This window comes from Fukomys damarensis, unplaced genomic scaffold (genome assembly GCF_012274545.1).
Source record: "Fukomys damarensis isolate Sample0158 unplaced genomic scaffold, DMR_v1.0_HiC HiC_scaffold_17, whole genome shotgun sequence".
NCBI lineage: Eukaryota > Metazoa > Chordata > Mammalia > Rodentia > Bathyergidae > Fukomys > Fukomys damarensis.
In genome coordinates this window covers 40,815,737-40,828,912 of record NW_022900929.1, presented here as the reverse complement: position 1 = coordinate 40,828,912, position 13,176 = coordinate 40,815,737, and the positions used below count along the sequence as shown (strand labels likewise).

General features: G+C 36.1%; 1 protein-coding gene across 1 annotated transcript; it reads right to left on the bottom strand.

Annotated features, from left to right (window-relative positions):
- Positions 1 to 3,044: 3,044 nt before the first annotated feature.
- On the bottom strand, positions 3,045 to 13,145 carry Znf770 (zinc finger protein 770). Its single transcript, XM_010624626.3, has 2 exons — positions 13,044 to 13,145; positions 3,045 to 7,176 (listed from the first exon to the last, which is right to left on the bottom strand). The coding sequence occupies exon 2, from the start codon at positions 7,118 to 7,120 to the stop codon at positions 5,018 to 5,020; it is 2,103 nt and encodes a 700-aa protein (XP_010622928.1). The 5' UTR covers positions 7,121 to 7,176; positions 13,044 to 13,145; the 3' UTR covers positions 3,045 to 5,017.
- Positions 13,146 to 13,176: the final 31 nt, after the last annotated feature.

Below are 13,176 nucleotides of genomic sequence, written 5' to 3'. Positions count from 1 at the left end.
ATACTGTGTAGCACCTCTCATTTGAGTAAGGCAGAGTACAAAGAGCATAATGAAGGATGGATAGAAGGAAGCAATAAAGGATGGATCTCCTGCAAATGGGAAGGGGTCCAGAAGACCAAGTGCCAGGGGAGAAGAGAAGGGAAGGGGAAATAAAAAGAAATAAAAATGCCATATACAGGAACCCACTAATAACCTCAGTGAACAAAAATATTATATCCTAAACATGAGCTAAGAAGAATAATAAGAATGAATGTGGAGGAAGTGGGTGGGAAAGGAATTTTTAATTTTTTAATTTTTTGGTACTAGGGATCAAACTCAGGTCCTTGAACTTGCGAGGCGGGCAGCAGAACCACTGAAAAGATGTATTATGTATACGTATCTACTCCCAAAGATGAATGTAAACTTCACGTACTGCAGACATGTACTAATAAAATTTTTAAAAGTTTGGGCCAGGGATGTAGCTCAGTAGCACTGCACCTCCCTAGCAAGCACAAGGTCCTGAGTTTGATCCTCAGTACCACAAAAACTTTTTTAAGTATGTGTATAGAGCTACAGACAAAAATTTGTATGATCAAAAAATGGTATGATCGTAATTTTAAATATAACAGATTTTGAATATATAACTGCTAGCATTTTATTTCCAAAGGTAGAGTCTATATATCAACAGGAAAATAATATTTTCTAATGGTTTTAATAACTCGTAACACATGAACATATTTTGACAAGGAGAAACTGGGCAAAGATTATATTTTTAATTGGTGCTAGTTATAGGATAAATAAAGTCCTGGAAGCAGATCATGCTGGGGAAAGTTAGTTGACAATGAGGATTGAGGTGTTGAAAGCTAGGGAACAAAAACTGTCTTTAGTGTAAAAGACAATAGGAAACCATTGGTTCAAAATTACTTTTAGAAAATGAATTTTCAGTGGAATTTAGAGAGGTTAGAGTAAGTAACATGAGGATGGGAATGAATACAAGCTGAGTAATGACTGCAAATCTAAGAACAATGTTTAAAGTCCTAAAGTTAGGTTCTGCAGTAAAAATTAAAAAGAAAGAAATGTAGGAGACCCTAGAGATAGAATGAGAAATTACTAAGTAGTTGTAGGAATGGTGGAACCCTAAAAGCACATGGAGGAGGCAGAGATTTTTGAAGAGATGATTCTTTTTATAGAATCTGTGTGGTAATAAAGTTTATTTTCCAATTTACCTATTTGTTAAACTCATATTATCTCTTGATCTTGTGACCAATATTAAACCAATAAAATCCGGATCATATGTAGCTTTCTAGTGCTCTATGTGCATGAGTCTAATTTATAATACCTAGAAGATTTATGACAAAATGCATATGGCAAGCTTCATCTATCTGTCTATATCTATTTATCTTATCTAAGTTGTGGGCTTTGTTTTTCCTGGTACCGAAGGATTGAACTTAGGACCTGGTGCTTGCAAGGCAGGTGCAGCACCACTGAGCTAAATCCCCAGCCCTTAGCTAAGTTTGTGACTGATGGGATTAGACATTTTAAAATTATATGTATTTTATAATTTCTTATATGTTTTACAAGCTTTCTATGTTTTGTGAAGAAAGCAAAAGATCTGGGGAGTCAAAAAAGAAGGCTTCAAAGGTAAGACTGTCAATGGTGTCAAATGCTTCAAAGAAATCTAAAAGGACAAAAATTTCATAAAGACCATAACTGTGGCAACTAGACCACTACTGACCATTATCATGTAGGATATTGTTGTTTTAAGAAAAAAGTAATTAAAATTGTCTTAAAGAAAATCTGTTAAGTGTAAATACATAAAATCATGTGACAAGTTAGGTTTCAGGTAGTTGATCAAGTTTCCAGCTGCATTTCTGTGACTTTTTCAGTGAGGGGAAGGAGGCTCTGCTCATTCCTTTCGGGATGTGCCTTCATCATACTGACTGGCTTATGGTACCACAGGGTACAACATCCATGTATCATTTTTCCTAAAACTATGATTGAAAGTACAGATTTCATTCTCATCATCTCAGCTTTGGTCAGTTTTTACCTCTGAACCAATTTGTCTGGCCCAAATCTGGGTAACCATTCCCAAATAGTTGTGATGGCAGAGGGAGAGGGAGATACGAATATTCCCAAGGTGAACTCCACAAGTCAGCCATCTTTGCTCCTTCTACAGCTGTACCTCAGCCACTATCCAAATATAAATAGATACAGTAGTAAAGACATCTTGGGGTGTTTTGCAATGATTTCTAGGCTTGTTCTAGAAATCTGTGCTGTCTGTATTGTATTGGTCCTTTCTATAGGTATTTTTTAATATAGAGCAAATTCAAAATAAATGATGTAAAAGGTTTATTAATGACTCAGCTAAGTACCTTTGAACAGGAGTCTGTGTCTAATTTCAATCAATACTAAATGTACAAGAGATAAAAAAGGGGGGGGTCTGGGGATTTAGCTTAGTGGTTCTTCCACCTACCTTGCAAGCACAAGGTCCCGAGTTCGATCCTCAGTACCAAAAAATTCTATTATTTAGTACAAATATCAAGGGCAAGGCCGAAGAGAAGGATGTTAATAGATAAGTAGGTTGATCATGTGATATGCAATGGAGTTAACATATTCTTTTGTAGGTGACAGATAGCTATCAAATAAATGTAAAGACGTAAGTTTTTAACTATCCATGGAAGTTCAGTATGATTTACTGGGCTAGGCCTACGGAAGTCTTTGAAAGTCAGTATCTTGTTTCTATACTATGATTTTTCCTTAAAAAAAAAAAAGTACAAACTGTGTATCTTGAAACTTTTCAAGATAGTTTCTTGAAAAATTTGTGGAATGGAAAAATTTGTTTTTCAAGAATTTTACCCACTATCCACTTCCCATCATCACTTTCAGTTTTGGCTTAAAATTATCTGATGTATTGCAGAATAAAACAAAAACCTATAATTCTACTAACTCAGCTAATCAAACTCCTCCAGTAAATAATCACGCTATAGCCTGGAATCACCCCCCAAGAAATTCTACTTCTCTTTAATGATATTTATAAAGTTTATTTTTCCAGAAAACCAAAGTAATTGATTCAACAATACTAACAGGTCTAACATGCAGCAAACCATCTTTTAACATCTGTTTAATCTCTTTAACATGGATTCATACTTTATTTTCACTCCTATGAAGTTTCCATAAGAAGCTTGCAAAGATAATAAAGGTAAATAAGTATCTTGTTACAGGTACTTCAAATAGCACTACAGTACATTTTTGACAAAATTTTTTACAATATACCAACTTTCAATATGAAACAGTTTAAAAAGGCATAAGCCAAAAAAAAAAAAGTATAGTAGTGATAACTAAGACAAATAAAGTCTCAGAGTCGTACAACACAACATTCAGAACTTTCCCTGTTTGGGTTGAGGAAGAAGCATGTAAGATATTTCCTTCAAGTAAAATTTTATAATAGCTTAGGGAAATACCAAAATCCATGATTTCAAGCATGCTAATGAAGTAACTCTAACTTTTATTCTAAGAAAATATGAACTTGTTACTCCTAACTTTTATGTAATAGATGTATTCTTTAAGAGTTTTGGGTAAAGCAAATTCTGTAAACCACATCTTGCTTGCACTGGAGAAAGACAGTTCAAGGAAACAAATTATTCTCTAAAGCATGTAATTCTCTTCTCCTTCGGCTGGATGTTTCTCCTTAAAATACAGGCCCCATTTCCACATTATTGAGTCTTTTACTTACATTGCCATATATCATCTCTGTATATTAAAACTCAAGGTATCTAAAACTCACTTGTGGTAAAGGAAGCAAGCCAACCAACGCCCACCCCCACCCCCAGTGACAGATCTTAGAATATGGTGCAATCTTACAATTATTCATTTATCCACATTTTCAATAGAGGACTTCTCACTATATTTAAATGTGCTAATATAAATATCCACCTGCTTTTCTTTACACCTTAGAAACACAATGGCTCACTTTTATTGCTACAAAATGTCATTCGTAAAGATTTTACAAATAATGGCAAATATAAAGGACAATGTATGATTATGAAATATGGCCCTCATAGCTTAGGATTACATAGATTATCTTACTAATTAAAATTAAAGATCCAAGTAACATTCTTTAGCATTAGCATATCGTAGAACCACAAAGGAAAACTAAAACTTGTCACTGCCACTTGATCAACCTTAGTAAATCAACCGTAAGTCAAAGACCACTGAAAGAAGAATTAAAACAAAGTCTCACTAAATAAGTCTTCTGGAATGTCAAGTAGCTGAGTCTTATTTACGTCGACTGCTGTCAGCTACTGTATCAACAAGCAAATAAATGAACTGCGTTCATCCCTCTGAAAAGATAAAACTGCATATAAGATTATGGCACCTGAAAAATATTCCTGGTAAGTGAAAATGATACTGTAGGTGCATCTTGTCCTCTTTAAAGTTCTTTTGGGGAAGTCAATAGCAGCCCAGACCAAAAATAAAATAATACCTTCATTATCTGGGCACCTGAAAGTAGTAAAATTACCACATAATTCTAAGAACAGCTTTGAAAAGTTCAATTAAAATGCTATAATTTTTCCATTTATACTCATATTTACTCTTATTTTTTAAATTGCAAGAAAAATGTTTTGCAAAAAAAATCTAAGCCATAGGTGGACAAATTATGCTTTCATGTAAAATAAATGAACTATAAATTCTATTTGTCTCAACTGAAGAGCAACTTTTGCCTATCTTTTGAGTATGCGTATCTAAAGAGATGGCATATCTCAAGGAATAATTCCTTTAAAAAATGTGACTGAACTGCTTGTACGACATCATGGATTTATAACTTTCAATATAGCCAAAATCAATGTTTCTGATAGCAAGCCATGTTCTTCCTTCTAAAAATTAATTTGGCCATTCCTAAAACATTGTATTAATTTTCTCTACATTTTACCACAGAACAACTGCCCATGAAATCATTCAATTGAATGCAGGCCTTTTGATAAAGTGTTTAAATGATACAAGACCAGCAGAGACAACAAATCTTAGTGGATCTTGACAGTTACATAACCGAATCTGATACAACTACCTTGTCTTGTGTTTGTTCTTTGAAATGAGTGAGTTGATGTCTCTTCCAATGAGGAGCCTGTCTGAATGTTTTGCCACAAACTGAGCATTCAAAAGGTTTCTGCCCTGCATGGATTAGATAGTGTCTTTCCAGTTTAGATGGGGATCGGAAACTTTTACAGCAAACACTGCATTGGTAAAGGAGTCCATCATTTCGCTCAGGATGCCCTGAATAACTGAAACAATGAGGGCTCTGGTCTGATCCCAAAAGTGCATTAGAGAGATAGGGCTGCTGGTTCCTACAGTGGGTACCAAGAATAAAATCCTCAGCTTCTGACTTAACTTCTATTTCCGATGTTTGATTTGACTCTGAAATCTCATATTTTTGAAAAGCAAGAGCCTGACACTGTTGGGAAGAATTATAGTTAACATTATCACTTGGATGAATGCAAAGTTTGTTCACATTTCCAAATTCTACTTGGCAAAAAGATCTTCTATAAGGAATCTTTTCAGTATGAGTTAGTTTATGTCTTTTTAAGTGAGCCGACTGTCTAAAAGATTTCCCACAAACATTACAGCCGAAAGGTCTTTGTCCAGTATGAATTAAATAGTGTCTTTGTAGTTTGGATATAGAAGGAAATACTTTCTCACATTTATCACAAGGACACATCTTATGTCCAGTATGTATGTTTTCACTTGGAACTGCAAAACCACACTGAAGCATTTCACAGTTATTAAAGAATTCCTCAGTGGATGAACCATAGATTGACAAATCTTTATTATTCACTGAGCTATCTATAGTTAACATGCTTTCTGCTGTAAGGATACTTTTCAAATTTTTCCCCATATTTTGGCTCTGGAATTGCTTTTGCCAAGAAAATGGCAAGGTCAATGTTTTCTTTTTTTTATTGCCAACTGTCTTGTATGTCCCATGTTTGCTAAGAGAACCTGTAAATCTTCTCTGAGATGGTTCAGAGTTCTGCTCGCTAGAAATAAGATCACAGTTTTTCAAGAAATTATGTTTATATGCTTTTTTCTCTGACCGAAAGTTATCTAATTTTTTGCCCCCAGCATGTTTAAGCTTGGCCAAGATCTTTTTAACAATGGTTTTATAGTTGTAGCTTCTTTTGAGTCTCCTTGGAATTTTGCCACTTCTGGCAGGAAAACACTTGTGTCCATTGAGAATCTGCTCTGATTCAAAACATTCTTCACACTCGGAACACTGAAAAGGGACAATATAAATAGAGTGGACGTCAAGTGGATTATTCTCCTCAGGTTCACCCATATCATCATTTTCAAAAGCATCCTGCTTTTCATTTAATTTATTAGGCAAGGGGCATGATTCTGGACGCTTCATTTTTAATGAAAGAGTCTGAAAAGTCTTATTCCTAGTATGGATTTGTTTATGCTTCAGAAGTTTGCTTTGAATCTTAAATCCCTTTTGACAAAAACAACACTGAAAAGGTCTTTCTTCTGAATGTGTGAGTTGGTGAATTTTTAAATGAGTTGACTGTCGGAAAGATTTACTGCACAGGACACATTTAAAAGGCCTCTGGCCAGTGTGAATAAGGGCATGCCTGTCAAGTTTTGACTGTGACGGAAACATCTTGCCACAGATTGTACACGCATGAATATTCTTTCTCTTCGTGGTGCTGTATGTGGGATCAGACTTAGAGCATGGGTGTAATGCCCATCTCTCCTCTGTTGTAAAAGTATTATATATTGGCTTTTCTTGCTTGGCTTCCAGCAATCTTCTGACTTGCTTAACATCATTCTGATAGGTTTCATTGTGAAACTGCTGGTGTTTCACAAATGTCTTCAGATTTTTAAAGTGGCGTTGACAAATACTACATTTAAAAGGCAGATTATGAGTTAGTTGATGCCTCTCCAGATGAACTAGTTGTCTAAAGGTTTTATGACACACATCACATTCAAATGGTTTTTGACCAGTATGAATGAGATAATGCCTAGCTAATTTTGAAGGTGTTTCAAAGTGCTTGAAGCAAATATTGCAAATATATGGCCGGTTTCTAGGTAGTTTGCTGGCTACTACATGTTGCTGAATCTTTAGCATTTTAAAATTATTTTCAGCCATCATATTCTTCAGTGATACGCTCTGATGAGCTCCATATTGTCCTTAAATTCCACAGATGTCTAAAAATGAAAAAGAAGTATTAATTTACAAATTATTTATATGAAAACAAACTAAGTTATCCTTTGGCTGAACATATTTAAAGTTAAAGGAGATTCTGGACTTACTTTGTGTTTACAAGTAAACCAACAATCATTTTTAGATCAATTCATTAGATCCATGACACTAATTTCACACATACAAAGACATACTGAGTGTAGCAGACACTTAAAACTTTAAGTAATTTTAAGATTTTTTTTTCTTCCTGAAAAGCTTCATTAAAAGGTGCTGAGTTCCCAAATCAATTTGCTGGCGGGTGTGGTACTCCTGAATAGATGGCCCTAGATATATAATAACAGCAGAAAGAGAAGTAACATGCCTATTAGGGGATGTTGCTACTTTGTAAACCATTGTTGGAGACAAGATAAAGGAACGCAGGGAGTGCACAGAAAAATGCAGAGACCCAGACGGGCTATACTGTCTGTCAGGATACTTTGACCAATGGCTTCCATGGCTTCTTCCTTTCCTGGGACCCCTACCACCCTCTGCATAATTTTGCTTTTAGGTCCTGGTCTGTTTCACTGTTTTCAAAATTTCTTGCAGTAATGTATGCAGGCCTTTACCAACCAGACAGTCGGCGAACTCATTATGGTGGGCTACCAACCCCTTGCTACTGATGCTGGATCCAACTATTGAGTCCACACCTGGGCCATCTAAAGCCCCCATCCAACAACATCCCTTTGCCAGCAGGAAGCAGCTACAGAAAAAGGAACCTTCAGCCCTATTCCACAATAACAATAGTCTGGAATGATAGAGTTCTCTACCAGACAAAATGGCCCCAACAGTCCTACATTCTAAAATGGCTTCAACCCATAGACTGAAAGTGAAAAGATAGAAAACAATTCTCCATGTGACAGGAGCCCAGAAAAAAACAGGGGTAGCAATCTTATTTGCAGACAAAGTAAATTTCAAGCCAAAACTGATTCTAGTATTATTGATGTAGGACAGTACTGTATCATACCTCTATGAATGTATAATATCTTGTACCTGCTTTATGATACATAGTAGGGACCGTGCTTTATCAGAGCTACATTTAATGATATTACTCTAGAATGTTCTCTTTCCAGATGATGATTAAGATGCTAATAAAAAAAATGGTGCCAGGAACCACAACAGCAACAGAACATTGCTGTTTTCTGGATATTCTTTTCTTTTTTTGTTGTTGTTGTTTTGCTTTTTTTTTTAATGGAATGTGCTGAATGTCTATAATTTTGTTCAGATGACTGCAGAACCTTCAAAAGCTGTTGCTGCTATCGATGCATAACATACTATTATTAGTCTTTTTATATAAATATAAATATATATATCTACATATATATATAAATTGAATTTTGGGAAACTTTAATGGTGCTGCCAACTTTGGAAAAAGTCATCCCAATTTACTGTGTTGAGTTGGCATTGTACAGAAATGGACAGCCATATTGGTCTAGAAATGTTAATTTTTTTATTTTTATGTTTTTTCCATGTGTGCAGGGGTAACACATCATACTAAATATGTAAGGTCATATCTACGTGGGTTTGATTACACAAACTAATAAAGTATTCTCTAAATAATGAAAAAAAGAATAAGATAAGACTACAAGAGCAAGAAGATTAATGTTCATACAGAGATTTCTTTAACTGAAATGCCGAATAGTTTCTTTGGTGTGAAAAACTATAATAGTACACAGGATCCTAATGAGATAATTAATAATGTGAAATAGGAAATAAAGGGCTAAAGGTGTAGGGAAAGTGGGAAGGGTGGGGGAAAGGTAATAAGGGAGAGGAAAAAATATGAGAAACTGAAAAAATGGAAATAAAATGTTTGTAAATGGGGAGGGGAGGAGGGGGGAAGAGAGGGCAGGGACAAGGGGAAAACATGAAAATCAAGTCCTATTATGTAAAGGTACAGAATCCCAGTGATGAATGTAACTGTATTGTATACCTAGATTGTACCAATAAACTCAATAAAAAGAAAAAAAAATAAAATGGCTTCCATTCTGAAATAGTTCCTGCTTATGGAAATGAGCCACATGGCGGGGAGGGGAGAGGAGTGAAACCTAGCCCCTCTGGAGAAGTAAAACTTAACTTGTTGCTCCACCCTGCTATCCACCTGATCCTCCCATTCCAATCACCCAGGTTCCTGTTGCTCAATTCTCAGGATACTTTCCCCCACTGCACTGCACTATATAAACCCCACCCACCCCAGTTTTGGTCTCTCTTGCCATTGTTCAAGGTAGTCCAGCAGTTCATTCCCAATAAAACCTTGGGGAAGGGGGAGACTGAGTTGAATTTCCTAACATTAAATAGGCTTTATGATCCCAACTTTTCTATTTCATTCTATTTGTCAATATTTAGTTGTTTTGCATTTAAAAAATTGGCTAGAAAAGTAAAATGTTAAGAATTGAAATATAATACTAAAAATAAGATGTCTTTATATTTAATTATAGCACATATTGTAGATATGATCTGAGAATGAAATGTCTTACTTATTCAAGTTAGATTTTTTTTTTTTTAGCTACAATACTACTATTTACCCTCAGTTGCTTCCTTATGTGAACAAAGTCAAGTAGGAGAAAATTCTGAAGACCTGAGTTCTAGTACTGAATTTGTCACTTTATGATCTTGGTCATGGTAAGAAATACAGATTCCCCATCTGTAAAGAGCTGAAAATGTCATTTGGACTACCTCCTACACGAAGTTGCTGTGCAAATCAACAGAGATAATGCATTTAAATAATGCCTTACATTTATACATTGCTTGGAGACTGTGAAGCAATAAATGTAAAATATTATTTAGCTAACACTAATCAAATCTACAATTTTATTCCTGTTTAATAACTTATTTAGAGTTTCTAAGAGATAAACCTACTGATTAAAGTTTTTATTTCTCGGTTCTACTTTGTGTGTGTATACTTCTTGAAAAAATCAACTAAACAAAGAAAAATTAGATTGATAAATACTTATCAGTAAATACTTATTCATACTTATTTATGAATAATGAATGTTGAGTGTGGTATACTTGTCAGCTAACATAGTAAAAGGGTCATTTTGGTCTTAAGAGATAACATAAAGATAAAAATAACTTCTCTAAATGCCTCTGTAAGACACACACAAAAGTTTTACAGGCACTCTCACAACCATCTTGCACACTATGTTCTCCTTTTTTAAAAGAGTAGTTGATTTTGTCTTCATTCTTCTACTGTGGATTGCCCTTAAATAAGGCAGGCAGACAATGGGGGGGGGAAAGGATAGCTATGCCAGCTCTTCCATTCTAATATATCTTCTAATTGAGATAAAAAAACAAAAACCAGAAACTCAAGTATTCTTTTGTCAGCTGATTTGGCAAATAACCAACACATATTATGCTCTTTAGTTAGCTATCTTCTCTGAGAAGATACCTTAAACACAAAATCAAATATTGTACCCCCTTGCAGTTTTCTTCAATCATCTGAGTTACAAACAGAAAAAAAAAAATGAGCACAAACTTTCTACAGCTGCTTTAGCACAGTGTTTTTAAAACCTCATTTAACTATAAAGTTAACTTAGTGGATCATGAACAACATTTTGTTTAATAAAATAAAGTTGAAAGCACCAGAACACATACCATATAGCAAAAGTAAATATTGTTTTATAAACCTTTTAGAAAAAAATTAAAAAAAAATAGTTTGTGAAAGTTATTCCTGTGTTTTGATACAGAGGAACCTATAATAAAATCAATTACCTATTTCAGTGACCAAGAAATCTATTAGGTGATAAAGATCATGAGAATCAGCGTCCAGTTTTCTACTATTCATGTTAACCCAAAATATTTACTTAAAAATCATCTAACGACAAGTCAAACAGAAAATGCTACACAAATCCATGCAAATTAATGACCATAAGCCACTGTATTAATTTATGAAATACATCATATAATCCAACAACAAACCATAGCAACAATTATCTGTTAGTGCCATGAATATGCATCTTCGCTATATTGTACAAGAGAAATTACCATGAACAGTCTCTAAAAAGCCTAAACATGCTTCACAGAGCAGAAGTCGTATGGATTAAAATTAAGTTAAAAAATCTAGTGAGCATCTAAAAACTCAGCAATTTATCTAATTCCTGTTGGGCAATTTATTTCATTCCTGTTGAGTGATTATGTGTCAAGGTGGTCAATCAGGACAATGAGCCAAACTGAAAGTAATAATCAAACTTCATTCACTTGTGCAACAGAGTAAAAGCAAAAAGAAGCACTGGCTCCTCAGTGGTCCATTAAACGGGACACTAGGTGAGGGATAGTATGCACAGAAGGGAATCTTCTTACAGAAGAGCTCCTAACAAAAGGCTCCTACCCTTAATGGATGCTTTTCTGGTTTACAAGGGTCACAACAGGGAAGGTGAAAGGCTAGGAGCAAAAAGAACCTCAGTCAGAAATGGAGAAAAGTGCTTAAACTAGGTACTTGTGGGAAGAAATCCAAATGAAAAAAGAAACAAGTTACAGTGTGAACATGGCTAGCAACAGGGGAGAGGAGAGTCTATGACTGCAATTCCCTCCAGAAAACTGCAATCAATGCACTGGCCATGCACCAAGGCTGGTAGGGGAGGAAGCTTCCCTCTATGAGGCCAGGCAGGCAAAGCCTAGTAATCAAGGTCAGGCCATAATATTTTGAACTGGATGTGGGCTTCAATTCTTTTTGTATGCTTCCTTAATAATTGTTTGGGGAGGAACCTGCCCCCCCCCGAAAAAACTACTCTAGAAAAAAACTACTCTAGAACCACACAAAATTATCTCTAATCATAACACGGGCTTGCTACCTATAGCTTTCAGGCCAAAATGGGTCTGTGGTTGATCAGCCATTACCAGCACTAAGACTCAATTCTACACTTGCCTATTATGTGGGAAAATACGTATTAGGAGCCCTACACTGTTAGAATAATTGATGGCAAGTGGTGATCTCATCTCCTATTTATAAGTGAAAGGTCAGGAATTTCCACACTCCAAGTGCAATCTCCAATGTACTTATATACAAGGGTTCACAAAAAGCTCTAAATCCCATTTCACATGATTTTTCTGTCCTCTCCACTGTGTGTGTGTGTGTGTGTGTGTGTGTGTGTGTGTGTGTGTGTGTGTGAGAGAGTATTTTGGGGGGTGGACAACTGTTTTTTAAAAAGCAAGCTAAAAATGGATATTTTTTTCTTAAATTGAAAAAAATAAAGCTGACCTCAATAAAATCCAATGTTACCTCAAAGTGGAATTTTGTCTTACCTATGAACCATTAAAAAGATGTGAGAATATAAAAAAGTAAATGAACAAGAAAAGACAGGAGAGAAGCACAGACAACTTTGAGTTGGGGAATAATCTCTGACGCATTTACCACAGCCTTGCCTTTTCTTAGCTCGTGCTGCCCACTCCCTTTGGCCCACTGTTGCCCCCCACAACACTCAACAAAAGATGCTGACATCAGACAGCTAGTGCTTGGCCTAACAGCTCAGAATCAATGAACATTTAGGGGATGGAACCAGAGACTGGAGACCCAACATCCCACACCAGGAAAGGAAGGACAAGGGTGAACTCCTCTGACGGTAGTTAAAAAGCGAGAGAGAGAGAGCGAGCGCCATAAATACTGAGACCCACAACGGGAGAAAAGCTTCCTTTCTTTTTTTTCTCTTAGAGATCCCCGCTCCCCGTCAGACACTCTCGAAACGGAGAAGTGGATGGGAACGGAAAAGAAGCTAAAAGGAGCTGAGGTCTTGGCACCCCTGTCCCGGGTCCTGCTGGAACCTCAGCGGGATCAAAGCCAACCTGACTCTCCCCGGAGATCTCTCCACCTCACACTAAGGTTCCCGAAGGACTCCGCACTCACCTGGAGCTGACAAGGCGCAGCAGATGTACCACTCACCGCCATGGCGCCACGAAGGAACTGAGCGCACGTCCGCAGGGTCAGCTCGGCGACTGGCTGAGCGCGCAGGCGCGGCGCTCTGGAGCCCCCGTAATAG